We start from the raw sequence: 20419 nt of genomic DNA, 5'->3' as shown, positions 1-20419 counted from the left end.
TCTGTTTCAGTACCATTTTGGTCACAGAGTGTCTGGACATTTTGTTTTGATCCACCTACCGCTTTGACATAGGACCAAAATTTCTTAGGATTTTCTGCCAAGTCGGTACACAGAACTTTACTTTCGAATTGGTTGAACCCCTCTCGCATAGCCCTCCTCACACTACATTTCGCTTCGTGTAATTTTTGTTTGTTTGCAAGGCTTTGGTTATGTTTACGTTTGCTGTGAAGTTCCCTTTGCTTCCGCAGCAGTTTCCTAACTCGGTTGTTGTACCACGGTGGCTCTTTTCCATCTCTTACGATCTTCCTTGGCACATACTCATCTAACACTTATTGTACAATGGTTTTGAAATTTGTCAATATCAGCCTTTGCCACAGACCAAAGAAAGTAAAGAAAATAAACTTGGTGCTGGTTGGGATGAACCAGAGAATGAGTTCCCAAACATCACAGCCAAAGGGAGAGCAGAGGGGGCAAAAGATAGAAACAAACACCACTCTGTATTAAGCCCTGACAGAAGTCTAATCTAAGGTGAGGGACAGCAATTATCTACAGTAGCACACCAATATTTTATAAGAATTAGACCTGTTTTTTTTTAAAAAAAAAAAAAAAAACTGATGAAAATGGGTAACTTACTGCTTGCTTAGGGCTGATTGAGTGCCAACGGAAATAATCCCAATCCAGTGCTCCATGAGCCTCTTTTAAGGCTCCCAGGCCACGTAATTGCATGTCTTCTGGAAGTGGAACCTTTAAGTACAGATCTTGCGCCCCTCGAAGAACTTCTCTCTCTGTAAATACAGCATGTACAAAGAATATTAACTATTTACTGCTTACAGAGAGACACAAGAGCATAACGGAAGCTGAAGATTACAAACTATGTCCTTTACGAATACAAGCTGTTGAATATCAGAAATCAGAACAAAAAAGCAAACTCTTTAAAGAGAAAAGAAATTATTATTCATCACTGAATTCTTTACCATTTTCTGGGCAGGGTGTGGGACTACTACATCTCTCAAACTGTGTGCCCGGTATGTGCTGCAATGAATCTTTTTACTTCCAAGTAGGTACACACATACAAATCAGACACATTTATATGTTCAAATAATGAGTGATGTATATACACAATTGGGTCAAAATTTGCCCAACAATTCTTGAATTATGCTGCTGTCACACACTTTTCATCCCCATCCTCATCCCTACGTGACACAGGTGGTTTTTATTCCCTCAGAAACCTCCACCACCATGTACACAACAACTCAACTAAGTTTCATCGCAACCAGATGAAAGGTGCAGCCACACATTGAATACTGACAGACAAATAATCATTTTTACATATTAGATATTAATTAAAAATCTGTTAGTCAACATTTCCACTTGTTAATAATAGCTAACACTCGGTTCAAGAATAATAAAAGAAGGTTGTATACATGGAAGAATCCTAGAGATACTAAAAGGTATCAGATAGATTATATAATGGTAAGACAGAGATTTAGGAATCAGGTTTTAAATTGTAAGACATTTCCAGGGGCTGATGTGGACTTTGACCACAATCTATTGGTTATGAACTGTAAATTAAAACTGAAGAAACTACAAAAAGGTGCTAATTTAAGGAGATGGGACCTGGATAAACTGAAAGAACCAGAGGTTGTACAGAGTTTCAGGGAGAGCATAAGGGAACAATTGACAGGAATGGAAGAAAGAAATACAGTAGAAGAAGAATGGGTAGCTCTGAGGGATGAAGTAGTAAAGGCAGCAGAAGATCAAGTAATTAAAAAGGCGAGGGCTAATATAAATCCGTGGGTAACAGAAGAAATATTGAATTTAATTGATGAAAGGAGAAAATATAAAAATGCAGTAAATGAAACAGGCAAAAAGGAATACAAACATCTCAAAAATGAGATCGACAGGAAGTGCAACATGGCTAAGCAGGGATGGCTAGAGGACAAATGTAAGGATATAGAAGCTTATCTCACTAGGGGTAAGATAGATACTGCCTACAGGAAAATTAAAGAGACCTTTGGAGAGAAGAGAACCACTTGTATGAATATCAAGAGCTCAGATGGCAACCCAGTTCTAAGCAAAGAAGGGAAAGCAGAAAGGTGGAAGGAGTATATAGAGGGTTTACACAAGGGCGATGTATTTGAGGACAATATTATGGAAATGAAAGAGGATGTAGATGAAGACGAAATGGGAGATAAGATACTGTGTGAGGAGTTAGACAGAGCACTGAAAGACCTGAGTCGAAACAAGACCCCGGGAGTAGACAACATTCCATTAGAACTACTGACGGCCTTGGGAGAGCCAGTCATGACAAAACTCTACCATCTGGTGAGCAAGATGTATGAGACAGGCGAAATACCTTCAGACTTCAAGAAGAATATAATAATTCCAATCCCAAAGAAAGCAGGTGTTGACAGATGTGAAAATTACCGAACTATCAGTTCAATAAGTCACAGTTGCAAAATACTAATGCTAATTCTTTACAGACGAATGAAAAAACTGGTAGATGCGGACCTCGGGGAGGATCAGTTTGGATTCCGTAGATATGTTGGAACACGTGAGGCAATACTGACCTTACGACTTATCTTAGAAGAAAGATTAAGAAAAGGCAAACCTACGTTTGTAGCATTTGTAGACTTGGAGAAAGCTTTTGACAATGTTGACTGGAATACTCTCTTTCAAATTCTGAAGGTGGCAGGGGTAAAATATAGGGCGAAAGGCTATTTACAATTTGTACAGAAACCAGATGGCAGTCATATGAGTCGAGGGGCATGAAAGGGAAGCAGTGGTTGGGAAAGGAGTGAGACAGGGTTGTAGTCTCTCCCCGATGTTATTCAATCTGTATATTGAGCAAGCAGTAAAGGAAACAAAAGAAAAATTCGGAGTGGGTATTAAAATTCATGGAGAAGAAATAAAAACTTTGAGGTTCGCCGATGACATTGTAATTCTGTCAGAGACAGCAAAGGACTTGGAAGAGCAGTTGAACGGAATGGACAGTGTCTTGAAAGGAGGATATAAGATGAACATCAACAAAAGCTAAACAAGGATAATGGAATGTAGTCAAATTAAATCGGGTGATGTTGAGGGAATTAGATTAGGAAATGAGACACTTAAAGTAGTAAAGGAGTTTTGCTATTTAGGGAGTAAAATAACTGATGATGGTCGAAGTAGAGAGAATATAAAATGTAGACTGGCAATGGCAAGGAAAGAGTTTCAGAAGAAGAGAAATTTGTTAACTTCGAGTATAGATTTAAGTGTTAGGAAGTCGTTTCTGAAAGTATTTGTATGGAGTGTAGCCATGTATGGAAGTGAAACATGGACGATAACTAGTTTGGACAAGAAGAGAATAGAAGCTTTCGAAATGTGGTGTTACAGAAGAATGCTGAAGATAAGGTGGATAGATCACGTAACTAATGAGGAGGTATTGAATAGGATTGGGGAGAAGAGAAGTTTGTGGCACAACTTGACTAGAAGAAGGGATCGGTTGGTAGGACATGTTTTGAGGCATCAAGGGATCACAAATTTGGCATTGGTGGGCAGCGTGGAGGGTAAAAATCATAGAGGGAGACCAAGAGATGAATACACTAAGCAGATTCAGAAGGATGTAGGTTGCAGTAGGTACTGGGAGATGAAGAAGCTTGCACAGGACAGAGTAGCATGGATAGCTGCATCAAACCAGTCTCAGGACTGAAGACCACAACAACAACAATAATAATATATGGAATTAAAAGTAAACATGAAAGTTATTCCCTACAAGCTCCAAACCAACGACTTTATGTTTACAATATTTTTACTCTAAGCACTCTTCTACCAGCAACATTACTATTAACCTGAACATATTTTGTACTTAAGACTGTTTGGAATCATCTAAATTGCAAAGACAATTTTATCAAATTTGTCTGAAAATTAAATCATACTCCTTTGGAAACTGACTTTCAAATCCTACAAGTATGAAGAAAATTGGAGATGGCAGAGCACCCCCTGTGAGATATTAACAACTGCTGACAGACTTTTCAACAAAACATCAAAAATGACCATACTACACTGAACTATACTGAACATTACAAGAAAGGAAAATACTTGAAATTGGAGGTTATATCAACACTCATCTGGTACACAAAGCACTGAACAAAGTAATAATCAATTCATGAGTGCTTTCAAAGCTGCTGACAGTTTGTTTCACACTGTGTTACTAACGGATACTCTGTATAGTTACATGCAACTGTAACAAAGGTTTGTACTGAGTTGGGAAAGCAATATCTGGGGATGGATAACACAATTTTATACAAAAGCAGTGAGATCAGAAATCAAGACTTTCGGAGATGGGGAAATGTTAGAACTACTTCCAAGTGAGAGGACACAGGTCACACAATGAAAGGATAAAGTAGCTTCATAGTTGGCAATGACAAAATATAGCAAACTGTGGAATGATACTCAACAAGAATTTTACAATAATTAATTCTATTTTCTATGATAGACCAACACTCAATAATCACATGTCCCGGAAAAGTTTGGTGTTTGTCATCAAAAAGCAGAAGGTTTCACTGACTACAGAATAACTGTGAGATTAGGCAATAATTTTGGCTGGCAAACACATATTTTAAGTCATATTATTTGCAACACGATTTAATTGCAGTGTCGTTATGTGATAAATAGCAAATAAGAGTTTATAGGTTTCCCTGGTACGCCTGATAGAGCACTTCTCCCAATAAATTCCCTCTTCTACATGTGGTATATGGCGAATTGTCATTATACTTCGTTCAAAATTACTTAACAACCAAAAGCTATGCAGGACACTGTGGAGTGAGACTCACGAGGAAGGCATGGCATATGTTCAGCCAAACTAACAAGAACTGCAGTTGGAGTAAACATTTACAGTTGCCAATCCTTAACCCGCAACCTCTGAAACACTTGCAATATGAAACACTTTTCGGCAACGTCTTGTCCTGTGGTATGGTTCGCTGCACAAAGAGATTTTGCTTATTTTCATTACATACAGTTGCAGGATCAGCATCTTATATTGTATGACATTACTATGATATGTTGTGTGCAATTGAACAATGGTTAATCAAATGTTATTCAGTGGAAAAATCAAATATCGCTCTTTTACCCAAGGGATTGCAGTACAAGGCCAGGCACAAAAAAATGGTTTGTGTGTTACGTGCCTACAAATGTCAACCATCCTTCTTGATAATGCTCCCAGCCAACCTGTTATTGATGGATGAAACAACTACCACGACAAAGCGAGAGTAGGAGACAACTGAGTGGCCTCAGTGTCGAAGTAAATGATAATGTTAAAAATGTGGAGTTAACAGAAGTAATATCTCACTGTAAGTCACAGTTCCTCAGATACAAAATTGATGAGCTGACAAAAAGATTTGGGCATACATTTATGAGGTTGCTATCTTATTCCTGCCATTTCAACCCAATACAATTTATACAGGTCCAAATTAAAGGTTATGTTGCAAAGTAATAATAAAAATCTTAACTATGTGTGCAGTCAAAGCATTCCCCAATGATGCTGTTACCTTGTGACACTCTCTCATGTGTCAAACAAACATGTGATCATTCATGCTACCCTTCTTTGTATCCATTCAATACCCCCCACCCGTTAGTCCTATTTGGTACAGATCCTACACACTTGAGCAATACTGCACAATGGGCCATACTAGTGTTTTGTATGCATTCTCTTTTGATTGTTTTTTTCAAGTGTTATACCAATGAATCGCAGTCTGGCACATGCTTTATCTATGTCTGAGACTGTATGATCATTCCATTTCATATCCCTACAAATTATTAAATCCGGGTATTTGTATTAGTTGATAGCTTCCAACTGTAAGTTGCTTGATGTTATTGTCGTATGAAACCATGTTTTTTCGTTCTGTGAAATGCATTATTTTACACTTCTGAATATTTAAAGCGTGTTGATATTGATATAAGAATGTAGGCTTCTGTGGCCGGTGTTATAGTGATTAAAATTCTTCTGGGTATTACGCCGCGTCCTTGCTAAAAACTAACAACAATAATAAACTAAAACCGATGTTTCGGCCGAATTGCAATTGCCTTCCTCAGTCGTGCCCTGAGGAAGGCCATTGCAATTTGGCCGAAATGTCAGTTTTTAGTTTATTATTGTTGTTAGTTTTTAGCAATGACGCGGCATAATACCCAGAAGAATTTTAATCACCAAGTTGATATTCTTTATACCACTTTGAAATCTTATCAAGATGTGACTAAATATTTTCACACCTTCTTTCAGAGAGCATATAAGCCTGAGGTTACTATTAATATTGTCCACAAGGTCATTGAGACACAACATTAGCAGAAAAGGCCCCAATACATTGTTCTCAGGAACACCAAAAGTGACTTCTACATCTGTAGATTAGTCTCCATCAAATATAACTTGCTGCATCACCCATACCAAAAAACTTTTCAAACCAGTCACAAATTTCACTTGATACTCCACATGATTGTACTTTTGGTAATAACTGTTCATAATGCGCTGAGTCAAACGTCTTTTGAAAATCTAGAAATAATGCATCTAACGGACTGCCTGGATTCAAAGCTTACAGTATCTTATATGAGAAAAGTGACATTTGGGTTTAACAGGATCGGTTTTCAGAATCACGCTGGTTGGCATTGGGGAGGTCATTCTGTTCAAGGCATCTCATTATGTTTGAGTTCAAAATATGTTCTAATGTTGTACAAAAAATTTATGTCATGGATATTGGATGGCAGTGGATCATTTCCACTAGCCTTCTTGTAGACGAGTGTGGCCTGTGCTATTTTCCAACTACTGGGCACGGTTTTTTGCTTGAGAGATCTATGGGAGTTTATAGTTAAGAGAGGGGCTAATACAGCAGAAAAATCAGAATACAATCTCATAGGAATTCCGTCAGGGCCTGAAGCTTTGTTCAATTTTTAACGTTTTCATCTGTTTCTCAATGTCACTGACATGAATATCTATTCACTCATCTTTTCAGTGGTACAGGGATTAAAGTTGAGGAATACTCCTGCGTTTTCCTTTCCACAGGAACTTTCCAAAACAGAGTTAAACATTTCTGCTTCTACTCTGTTACCCTTGGTTTCAGTTCCTGTCTCATCCACTCACGACTGGACACGGACTTTGGTGCCAGTATCAGTTGTTACTTGTCTAGGTTCTGTGTAAGATATTTTGACAATATTTTGCTATGCTAGCCATTCAAAACTTATTGCATTGCTCTCTTGACAAAAAAAAGTGTTAAATTTAACATCTCTCTATCTACAGCTTTTGTTTTATGTTACATCTACATCGATACTCTGCAAGCCATAGCAAGGTGCATGGCGGAGGGTACCCTGTATCACTACTTGTCATTCCTTTTCCTGTTCCACTCACAAACAGAGCGAGGGGAAAACGACTGTCTGTACAAATGTGTATGAATCCTTATTTCTTGTGTCTTATCCTCAAGGTCCTTACGCTTGATGTATGTTGGGGGCAGTACAATCATTTAGCAGTCAGCTTCAAATGTCGGTTCTCTATATTTTCTCAATACTGTTTCTCGAAAAGAATGTCACCTTCCATCCAGGATTCCCGTTTGAGTTTCTGAAGCACCTCTGTAACCCTTGCGTGCAGTTTGAGCCTACCAGTAACAAAAATCTAGCAGTCGCCTCTGAACTGCTTTGAAGTCCTCATTCCATCCTACCTCATAATGGATCCCAAACACTCCAGCAGTACTCAAGAATAAGTTGCTCCAGCATCTTATATGTAGTCTCCTTTACAGGTGAATCACTCTTTCCTAAAAATTTTCCAATAAACTGAAGATGACCATCTGCCTTTCCTACGACAGTTTTCGCATGGTCGTTCCATCTTGTATCGCTTTGCAACATTACGCCCAGATATTTAAGTAACTTGACTGTGTCAAGCAGGTCACTAGTAACACTACATTTGAACATGAGTGGTTTGTTCTGCCTACTCATCTGTATTAACTTACATTTTTTCACATTTTGGGCTATATGCCATTCATCACACCAACAGGAAGTTTTTCCTGAGTTGTCTTGTACCTTCCTACAGTCACTAAACTTCAACACTTTACCATACACCAAGGCATCATTAGCAAACAACCACAGATTGCTGCCCAGCCTGTCCGCCAAATCATTTATGTGTATGCAGAACAACAGTGGACTTGTCACACTTCCCCATGGCACTCCTTACGATAATCTTGTCTCTGAGGAACACTTATCATCGAGGATAATATGTTGGGTTTTATTATTTAAGAAGTCATCGAGCCACTCACATATCTGTGGCCTTATTCTATATGCTCGTACGTTCGTTAACAGCCTGCGTTGAGGTCCCATGTCATATGCTTACGGAAACCTACAAATATGGAATCTGTCTGTTGCCCTCTGTCCATAGTTCACAGTATACCATGTGAGGAAAGGACAAGCTGAGTTTCGCAGAAGTAATGCTTTCTACAACCATGCTGATTTGTGGACATAAGCTTATTAACCTCAAGAAAGTTTATTATATTCAAACTGAGAATATGTTCAAAGATTCTGCAGCAAACAGAAGTTAGAGATATTGGTCTGTAATTTCGTGTGTCCATTCTTTTACCTTTGTTATATATTGGAGTCACCTGCACTTTTTTCCAGTCGCTTGGGACTTTGTGCTGGGTGAGAGATTCACGATAAATGCAAGCAAGCTAAGGGGCCAATGTCGTATTGCACTCTTTGTAAAATCTTACTGGGATTCCATCCAGACCTAGTGATTTATTTGTTTTCAAATCTGTAAGTTTTTTCTCAAAGCCAAAAAGGGATTGAATGGATGCCTTAGACCTATTTAGCAATTTTACATATAACCAGAATTTTTTCCGGTTCTCTGCCAGATCTTTTGCTACGGTGTGACAGTGGTAGTTGCTGTATGCTTCACACTTAAATCTTTTCACAGGCGCATGAATGTCTACTAAACTTTACTTGTCGTCATTTGTATGTCCTCTTTTGAACCTAGAGTGCAACAGTCTCTGCTTCCTCAGCATCTGCCGAATTTCATTATTAAGGCATGGTTGGTCTTTTCTATCCTTTATCCACTTACTAGGAATGTAATTCTCCAGACCACAATTTACACTCTGCTTAAACTGCACTCATAATTCCTCTACATCTATCTTACTGGAACTAAGTTTTGCCAATTCAATATCTAAGTGAGATTTTAACAACTGCTTATCTGCTTCATCTAGCAGAAACACTCTTCCAGCCTTCTTGACTAATTTATTAATTTTCAGTATTATAGTTGCTACAATGACAACATGATCACTAATCCCTGTTTCTATACTGACATTGTCGATAAGGCCTGGCCTATTTGTAGCTACAAGGTCTAAGATATTTCCATTTCAAGTGGGCTGCCAAGCTAACTGCTCAAGGCAATTTTCAGAAAATGTGTTCAAAAGTATGTCACATGACTGTCTGTCTGTACTCACCGCAATGAATCCACAAACATCCCAGTATATACGTGGCAGGTTAAAGACAACTCCAACTAATATCGCATGATCTGAGTGTTTATGTGCTATACACATATTATGCAATAGACATCTATTACGCTGTACTCTATTTCTTCAGGTGTTTCTTTGCAGCAACTGCATACTGCAGACGGTCCCTGCCATCGTGAACTGTTCTACTGGGTACATATCTACACAATGCACAGTTAAACTACTCTTTTACACATGACCTATAGTTTCTCAACACGCTCCTGCCCTGAGCTAAAAGTCTCAAGTTCTTCACTAAGTCACCACTGCTTCTTCGTCTAGTTTACCAATCATATAAATATTTCTGCTTGTGGAACTTGATTTTTTTACTCTGGTAATCATTGTTGCTACAAATTCCTTATGGCCATTGATAACAGCTTTGATGCAGACATCTTCAGAGACATCAGGTCTATTTGTTGCCATTGCATTTAATATATATCGAGCATAAGCAGGATTTCAAGCCATATGATCTAGGCAGCTTCCACAAAAAGCCTTTAGTAATGCTTTACCGGCTGTCTCGTTACACTCATCAAAACTGTAATAATTCCATTTGTTGCCACAGCATTGAAGTTCCCTCTGATATTTACATTATGACTGGGGAACTTACTAGTGAACTGAAGTTTTCAGTTACATCAGGAAGTGAGTCTTGTGGTCGATAAAAGGATCCAATTATAATTTTATGCCCATCCCTGATGCTCAGTCTTGCCCAAACAACTTCGCTTGTAGCTTCAGTTTCAGATTTGAATTCCTCATCACTACAAAAAATACACTACCTCAGTTCCCTATCATTTGTACAAATGCTTAAATTTTCCCAAAAATCTCACTGTTGTCCACTTTGGGATTTAACCATCATTCTGTAATACTATTATGTGAGATTCACTGCTTTTTTAGAAGCACTTCACTTCAAACTCCAGCACTTCAGAAGTTCACCATTGGTATTTTATTACTGTCACCTGTGGAGTGGAGGAACATTTCTTTGGGTCTTACACTGATAGTTCTATGTCCCATGTCTACCACAGCATCGTTACCTGTACTGGATGGATAGCATGGTTTGAATTTTTGCACTGAGACCACCAAGAGGAGTCAAGTGCTGTGCCAAGACCACATAAAGCTGTGTTATGTAAGAGCTGTTCTGTTTTAAAACTGATTATCAATTCTTACATAAAGGGAATTCACCAACCACGAGCATATAAGTACTGTACAGTGGTATGTGTCTTTGTGTGGAGATTATCTGGGTGGTTGGTTGGCTTGGGGGAGGGGACAGAACAGCGAGGTCATTGGTCCCATCGGGTTAGTGAAGGATGGGGAAGGATATCAGCCTTGACCTTTCAAAGAAACCATACCAGTTGCCTGAAGTGATTTAGGGAAACCAGACAAAACCTAAATCAGGATGGCCAGATGTGGGTTTGAACCATTGTCCTCGCGAATGCGAGTCCAGTGTGCTAACCACTGCATCACCTCGCTCGGTGTATGTACGTTAGCATAATAACTTGGAGGAAAACTTTAAAATTATAAAATAAGAGGAATGTTCGTCTCTGGCGCCACAGTCAGGTAAACTACATAATGTATACTAGCTCTATAGTGTGCCGCCTCATCGTAATACATTCGACTGCCTATAAATTACAATCTGAAAATCAAAATAAATATCAAGATATGAATGAGGAGTATTATAGAAGTCAGTAATTCACCTGGGTAGCGCAGAATTTTGACATGTGTAAAACTAGTGTGTTGAAAGTGTCATGTCTTACTGCTAGATGTACACATATTTAGAATATTGACATCATGAAACATCACATGACTTACATGAGGGGGGAGGGGGAGAGGGAGGGGGAGGGGGGGGGCATGTCCATATCAATTAAGATATTGTTTTTGAATATAAAGACGGCATAGCAGACAGTACCTCCTCTATACTACACAAGAGAAGTTCATAAACTGTGAGACCAAAAATTTCACTGTCTTAGTTTATGAGCTTTTCTGTGTGTCGTTATGTGGAAATAGAATCATGAATGACAAGAATATAAGCTCACCTGCACTGAGCCTGACAGGGTCAATGCGTAGCAAGTTGAGCAAAGTGACCAAGCGTGTCAGTAAGGTCCTGGGCCGAGTTTTACCGCATGCCTGTAGCGTCTCCACGTTGGATTCAGACTTCAGCCAGTCAGCCAAGACTTGTATGGCTTCAAGCAACCGACCTTCACCAACCATAAGCTCCAAGACATCGGCAGGTTCCAGAGCTCTTTCAGTTACCCCACTGCCAATTCCTTCACTGACTCCATTCTGCAACTGTTGCCCAGTTGTTGCACTTGGTTGTTCAGCAGACGCCTTTGTGTCATCCAGCTTATTGTTGTTATTATTTTGTTCGTTTTTCTGCAGATGTTTCTCATTTGTATCATTCGAGTGCAAACTGACATTTCCAGGCTTTCCTGGGCACTGTTCTTGCGGCTGTGGCAAACCATTAACTTTAGCTTCAATTGTACCCACCTGAAAAAAGTTTGAATGTTCATACATTAAAAAATGATTTACAAGAGAGAGTTCACATCGACAAGCACACATTGCTATTTAATCATGGATTTAATTATACAAAAGAAACTGGATTAGCGTAAACAGTTTCACACCTGGGTACTACTGGATGTTTCATCAGATTCATCTTCTTCTTCCTCAGAGCTCAGCACAATAGGTTCTTCACCTTCTGAGTTCGCTTCATCAGAGCTGGAAGACAGTGGATAGAAAAATTCTCCGCCTGAAAGAAAACACAAGTAATATTTCATTTGAAGAACATATGTACTAGTTAAAAGCAAAAACACTAAAAATATTTTGCTGATATGCATATATATCAAGTTATCATAAAGCAAATATTACAATAATTGAAAACCTATGAGAGAGAACAAGTAACAGTTTAATAACACATGACATCTCAAAACTTTCCTTATTTCTTTCATTCTTCAGAAAGGAATATTTACTATACTGCCGAGACTGTAGACATTCATTGACTGAGCAAATGCTTATATGGTGGAAGGAAATCCTGCAACCTGTAGCTACCTAAGTACTTAGATCCCAAGATCCAACCAATGGAGTGGATTATACACACCGCTAATGAGTCATACACTGCTAATGAGGCATAGACCGGTAATGGGCTATACACTGCTAACAGTACATACACCAACAATGCATATCCCACCAACAGTTCATACACTGCCTCCAGCTGGCTCCTAGTAACATCCACCAACAATCTCCACACCAACAGATCAGGTATACAGATTAAACTCTATAAAGTCACACAAAAGCACACACCCAAACTTCCACAGGAACAAATTGAATTTATTGCACACAATAGAATCGCAGACATTGGGTGCAACTGGGCATTGATTTAAATCAATGGGGAAAGCCGAAAACTTATGCCGGACCGGGATTTGAAGTCTGGTCTCCTGCTTACTAGACTGATGCTTTGACCACTATGCCATACGGACACAGTGGTCACTGCAACTGCACAGAATACCCTAGCATGCCTCCTGTCAGGCCAAGATTCTCAACTTATCCATACACTACTAATGTGGTGCCCCTTGACCGTTATCCCCATTAGTAATGTGTCTGGATGGCTTACCGGTCAGAGCATGAACCTAAGAAACAAGAGATCCCAGTTCGAATCCTAGTCTGGCACCAACTTTCCTCACTGATTTAAATCAATGCACACTCCCAACCAATGTCTGCAGTTTCTTTGTCTTAAATCGTAGTAGCTGTTGGATCAAAATGGTGTCAATTCTGTTGGAAATGCCCAAAAGGGTAGACACCACATATATGGAATTTACTGTCTTCAATTAAACCTCGGCAATGTGACCTCTCAGGTTTTCTTTGTGCGACTGATTATCACACAGTAGTTTAGAGTGTTCAGCTGTGTTGTGCATTCCACTTTATACACAGCATTTTGACAACAGACACAGTCATCTTGTTCAGGAGCTGCACACTGTGCCATTCTGCATACTCATGGCATGAACTCTTAACTGCACTGTGTACTACTGTTGGTGTAGTGTTGCTATCTGTAACGGAGCTTGACAACAGAGCCCACTATGCCCTTTGATTCTCAACTGTTTTTCAGAGGCCATATTGTTATTCCTTTAAAAGCACACTCTCTCAGCACTTTCCAGCTATGGAGGTGAGACATCTGGCAAAACCTCAATATATTGAGAATGAGACCTCAAACCTTGTTTAAATTTAAACATTGGTCCTGGTTTATTAGGGTTTTCCAACATCTGTATTTTGATGGACTTCTTAATTACAACAGCAAAGAAACTTTATGTCTACACAATGATAAAACATATTTCAGTTTATGACTATACTCTAGGCAGTATTCAGCAACAGTTGATTTGCTCAGCTGCAGTCAGGCGTATCACCGATGTTCTAATAAGTTGCCCCACAAACAACATGTTGCACTTGTATGTAACATGGTACACAACTGGCTTTCATAGACTTATATCATCTTTAAGATTAAAAAAAAAAATGCTTTACTACACTCTTCAGGCATGTTCTCATATCAACTTATTTCCTCTTAGAGGGAAAATATTATGCACAAATTGATGGCAAGGCTATGGGTAATCTGTTGTCATATGTTGTGGAAAACCTGTACACCTGGAAGCTTTTGAGACAAACACACTGGAATCTGCCACTTCAAGCCAGCATGTTTCTACTGATATATGGATGACACATTTGTGATGAGGTCACATAAGACAGAAAAAAACATAGCTTGGAAAAGAGGGCCAGCTACTTTTCCCTGGCATATTAGTTAAGAGAAGAAACTACAGATCTACAGTTCACAGTGTATGCTAAAAACCCATGCACACTGACATCTACGTCAATGCTTCAAGCTATCACCATCGACCTCAAAAAATTTTGCTTTTAAAGATTCTATCTCACTTTCAGATGAGAAGAACCTCACTGAAGATTCACCTATGAATTGTGTTCCAAAGGAATGGTACCCAGATTGACAAACTGAGTGAGCACTGATTTTGAAATTAACAATGTCCAAGGCAAACCAAACTCACAACACCCTTTCAGTATAACCTAGACTTAACCAAAGTATCACCTCTCAATCTAACCTAGATTCTTAAACAAAATATCAGATTTCAACCTTACCTAAATCTTTGGTTGTGCTACAAATCAGGCTATCAACATAAACATCACTCACAAAATTATAAAAATAATACTGCATAAATATTGTAATGTCAAAGTTTAAATTGCAATACTGGCAACTGTGAAATGAATTTCAGAGTTATGGATGACAAAGCAGTTTTGATCAACAAGACAATGGCACGCAAAGAAAGGACAAGTATAGCCCTCTGCTTAGATTTAATCCTAATCATCAACCATACTGAATGCCCCTTGCAGGAGACAGAGAACAGAATCAACTGCCCAAACATACCAGGAGCAACAATCATAATCCACAAGACTACGCAACAGTAAACTAAATAAAGGTTTGCAAATGGCCCATTTCGAAACTAATATTATGGGTAACAAGTCATAAATCACAATGAATGTCACTAAATACAATCATATGATAGAAGTTAGAGAAGACCCAATAGAGAGAGAGAGAGGAAGAAGACACTGATAGACATTTTAATGTCCACTGTTGAAGTGGAGATATGTAGAATATGTATAGACGCCTTAGTTCAGTGGTAGTCAACCTGGTCACTACTGCCCACTAGAGGACATTCCAGATTTCATGGTGGGTGGCATGTGAGGGGGGGTTCAAAAAATTATCATTATGTTTTCATAAAATTTTCACATTAAGTATTTGATACACAACAACAACAACAACAACAACAACAACAACAATAATAATAATAAAAAGAATAGGCCTTCGGTATGTTCTGCCAGTCGTAAAAGGCAACGAAAAGAACAAACCACTAATAGGGCTAACCCCTCTTTTAGTGTGATTAGTTGGTTTAGGACACAACTAAAGAAGCCTCGGACAAGCGCCGTCATGGTCGGGGACGACGCTTCAACCCTATGCCCGCCCACAATGGTAACGACATTGCTAGCCAACTGGAAAATGATTTAAATCCAAATAGAAGTGTTTTGCAGGATATGCTTCCTGCAACCACCCTAGAAGGAAAACAAAGATAGAGGATGAGATGGTCAGATGAAGTTAATCGACACCTCATGTTCTGTTATTACCAAGCAACAAACCTACGAACCAACAGAACTGGATACAGATCACAAGTATACACAACATTTATTACCAGATACCCAGAATTAAATTTTTTAACAGAACAACGACTAGCTGATCAGATCCGTGTAATAATCAAAAATAACAGGATACCCCAGTCAGAATTAGAAAACATCAAACAACAAGTACAACAAATACTGGAACAAAATAATGTGCAATCAGAAGAAGAAGAAGAAGAAAATACAGTAATGGACTCAAACATCCCAGAGCAAACAAACAAAGAACAACACACATCAATTAAACAATCACACATCAATTAAACAATCAGAGGAAAACAAAATCTGAAGACTGCCACCAGAACAAGTACAAATAGAACACGAAGTAACACAAATGTTAGATATAGAAGAAAAATTTCAGCTGACATATACAGAATACAAAGACACAAATACAGACATAACACCATTCTTGCATATACCGCCAAATAACCCACAAGTCAAAACAACAATAAAAACTATCAACACAATCATACACAACAAAATAAATGAAAACACAACTATGGAAGAGTTACAACAACTGGTTTATATAGGAGCACTCACTACACTAAATATACACACTAGGCATAGATCAGAACCAACCAACACACAGAAGAAACCCACAAAACCAGCATGGCAACACAGGCTACAGATCAGAATAGAAAAACTGAGAAAAGACATCGGACAGCTAACACAATTTATAAGACATCAAATGTCAGAAAAAAAACAAAAAAGGTTAGGTAAAATCTCACAACAAGAAGCGATAGAGCAATTAGATGAAAAGAAGCAGAAATTACAAGCATTGGCCAAACGACTTAGAAGATACAAAAAAAGTGAAAACAGAAGGAAACAAAACCAAACATTCACCACAAACCAAAAGAAATTTTACCAGACAATATATAACACACACATTAAAATAGACAATCCACTAAACATAACAGACATGGAACACTTCTGAAGCAACATATGGTCAAACCCAGTACAACATAACAGGCATGCACGGTGGATAGAAGCAGAAACAAACACATACAAGATGATACCACAAATGCCTGAAGTGATAATTTTGCAACATGAAGTCACCAAAGCAATTAATTCTACTCACAATTGGAAAGCCCCTGGAAAAGATAAAATAGCAAATTTCTGGCTGAAGAAGTTCACCTCAACACATTCACATCTAACTAAATTATTTAACAGTTACATTGCAGACCCATACACATTCCCTGATACACTTATACATGGAATAACTTATATGAAACCTAAAGATCAAGCAAACACAGCAAACCCAGCTAAATACCGCCCCATAACATGCCTACCAACAATATACAAAATATTAACTTCAGTCATTACACAGAAATTAATGACACATACAACACAGAACAAAATTATAAATGAAGAACAAAAACGCTGTTGCAAAGGAGCACGAGGATGTAAAGAGCAACTGATAATAGATGCAGAGGTAACACATCAAGCTAAAACTAAACAAAGGTCGCTACACTACGCATACATTGATTACCGAAAAGCTTTTGATACTGTACCCCACTCATGGTTACTACAAATATTGGAAATATATAAAGTAGATCCTAAATGGATACAGTTCTTAAACATAGTAATGAAAAATTGGAAAACCAAACTTAATATCCAAACAAATTCAAATAATATCACATCACAGCCAATACAGATTAAGCGTGGAATATACCAAGGAGACTCATTAAGTCCTTTCTGGTTCTGCCTTGCTCTGAACCCACTATCCAACATGCTAAATAATACAAATTATGGATACAATATTACTGGAACATACCCACACAAAATCACACATTTGCTATAAATGGATGATCTAAAACTACTGGCAGCAACAAACCAACAACTCAACCAATTACTAAAGATAACAGAAGTATTCAGCAATGATATAAATATGGCTTTTGGAACAGACAAATGTAAGAAAAATAGCATAGTCAAGGGAAAACACACTAAACAAGAAGATTACATATTGGATAACAACAGCGACTGCATAGAAGTGATGGAAAGAACAGATGCCTATAAATATCTAGGATAAAGACAAAAAATAGGAATAGATAACACAAATATTAAAGAAGAACTAAAAGAAAAATATAGACAAAGACTAACAAAAATACTGAAAACAGAATTGACAGCAAGAAACAAAACAAAAGCTATAAATACTTATGCTATACCAATATTGGCCTACTGATTTAGAGTAGTGAAATGGAGTAACACAGACCTAGAAGCACTCAATACACTTACACGATCACAATGCCACAAATATAGAATACATCACATACATTCAGCAACAGAAAGATTCACATTAAGCAGAAAGGAAGGAGGAAGGGGATTTATCGACATAAAAAACCTACATTATGGACAGGTAGACAATTTAAGAAAATTCTTTCTAGAACGAGCAGAAACTAGCAAAATACACAAAGCAATCACTCATATAAACACATTGGCTACACCACTGCAATTTCATAACCACTTCTCCAACCCTTTAGATCACATAACATCAGCAGATATGAAGAAAGTAAATTGGAAAAAGAAAACACTACATGGTAGCACCCGTATCATCTAACACAGCCACACATCTATCAAGACACTTCCAACACATGGCTAAGAAAAGGCAATATATACAGTGAGAAAGAAGGATTGATGATAGCAATACAGGATCAAACAATAAACACCAGATATTACAGCAAGCATATTATTGAAGATCCCAATACGACAACAGATAAATGCAGACTTTGCAAACAACAAATAGAAACAGTAGATCATATCACAAGCAGATGTACAATACTAGCAAATACAGAATACACCAGAACACATGACAATGTAGCAAAAATAATACACCAACAACTTGCCATACAACATAAACTAATAAACCAACACGTTCCTATACACAAGTATGCACCACAAAATGTACTGGAGAATGATGAATACAAATTATACTGGAACAGAACCATTATAACAGTTAAAACAACACCACATAACAAACCTGACATCATACTTACCAATAAAAAGAAGAAATTAACACAACTAATCAAATATCCATACCCAATACAACAAACATACAGAAGATAACCGGAGAAAAAATTGAAAACGACATTCAACTGGCTGAGGAAGTCAAGGACATGTGGCATCAGGATAAAGTTGACAATATACAAAAACAGGAGTCATACCACACAATATCCACCAGTACATCAATGCAATACATCTACATCCAAACATATACATACAACTACAGAAATCCATAATTATTGATACATGTTCAATTACCCGAAAGTTCCTAAATGCAATATAACATATACCGTACAGTTAAAAGAAAGTACGCTTGATCAAGGTCCGCGTCACTTTCCACTTTTGAGCAGACATAACGTCTGAGATAAGAAAGAAATAATAATAATAATAATAATAATAATAATAATAATAATAATAATATAGAGGCACTAAAGTGGGTGGTGGGTAAAAAAAAAATTACTATTTCTGCCTTAGTGGATTCAGTGAGTGAGCCAAGAGCTATCTCAGAAAATTTATTTTTGCGAATTAATAACCTGATTGCTTCCCAACATTTACTGTTAATGGCGTACATATTGTCAGTGTTGTAGATAATCAAAGTAAACCCATCAAGGTCAGGTGATAGTAAAATTTAGAATTCAGGTGAATACAAGCCGAGCATACTGATTGTTGGATCTCTTAATGTTTGATTAGTTCTTGGTATTGATTGGTTGCCAGAGATAAAATGGAAGGTGGACTTTGTAAAGAGAACTGTTTGCCTGTGAGGTTACATAGTGGAGAGAAGAGAGTATTCAGTGGCAAAGATAACAGGGGCACTGCACACGTGAACATGATGTTAATGCATTTTCAAGAGGAGGAAACCCCAGTTTTAAGTGATTCTGGGGAAGATACTGAACTATGAGATGGTAATGGTGATGAGGACGCTCTGGCTAATATTTAAAACAAGGCTCAGATGCTAGAAGCTGAACAGAAAGAACTGACTGAAATATTAAGATGCTACACCAATATATTTTCAAAAATGCATCGTTTGCATCTGCAAAATTAATTTCAAGAATCATGAAACATTTTCTTCTGCCAAGAGAGTAGCAGTCACTAAAGAAATAAAAAAGACATTAGACCATCACATAACTGAACACTCAGGTAGTGAGTATTCTAATCTCAACAACATAACAACAAAGAAGAATGGCAAAGCGTGTATAATCACCGAGGCTCATGGAGCATCAATCTACCGAGTAATTACTAGCAACAATTGTTAGAAGAGGACAGCACAAAGTGCACAGCCTTTTTACATAATGGAAGATGCTACCATTTAAAGAGAATATCTTTTGTTCCTTCAATATCTGAAGCAGTCTTTATGAAATCACTGGATGAAGTTCTGGAAGAAGAATTACTGAAGTGAGTAAGTCTCTACATAGACAATATTCTAATTAGCACTACTTCATGGGAAGAACACTCAGACATTCAAGGTATATTCAAGAAGATCCAGAGTAAAACACGCATGACCGTACCTTTATCCATCACCACTAATTCTAACTTTATCGCTGGCATTTCCTATCCCGAAATGGTAAGACTGCATGTGGAAGCAGGCATGTGATTTACTAACTTTTTTGTAATTACTACACAGATCTATGGATGTGAGCATGAATCAAGAGTCTAAAAGTGTGAACAGACACCACCATGTGGCCAAAGGAAAACTGGAAAATGTTGTGTTAAGTATAGTG

General features: G+C 37.9%; 1 protein-coding gene across 1 annotated transcript in view; it reads right to left on the bottom strand.

Moving 5' to 3' along the window:
• The window catches only part of LOC126281955 (nonsense-mediated mRNA decay factor SMG5), a 318742-nt gene that overhangs the window by 183017 nt on the left and 115306 nt on the right, over positions 1-20419 (bottom strand). Inside the window, exons 9-11 of the mRNA XM_049981327.1 lie at positions 12101-12225; positions 11516-11966; positions 634-785 (exon numbers count right to left, since the gene is read on the bottom strand). Of these exons, the coding sequence (XP_049837284.1) occupies positions 634-785; positions 11516-11966; positions 12101-12225 (728 nt within the window). The remainder of the gene's footprint in view (positions 1-633; positions 786-11515; positions 11967-12100; positions 12226-20419) is intronic.

The sequence above is a fragment of the Schistocerca gregaria genome, chromosome 7, assembly GCF_023897955.1.
Source record: "Schistocerca gregaria isolate iqSchGreg1 chromosome 7, iqSchGreg1.2, whole genome shotgun sequence".
Classification (NCBI taxonomy): Eukaryota; Metazoa; Arthropoda; class Insecta; order Orthoptera; family Acrididae; genus Schistocerca; species Schistocerca gregaria.
This window is presented reverse-complemented; position numbering and strand designations above follow the sequence as displayed.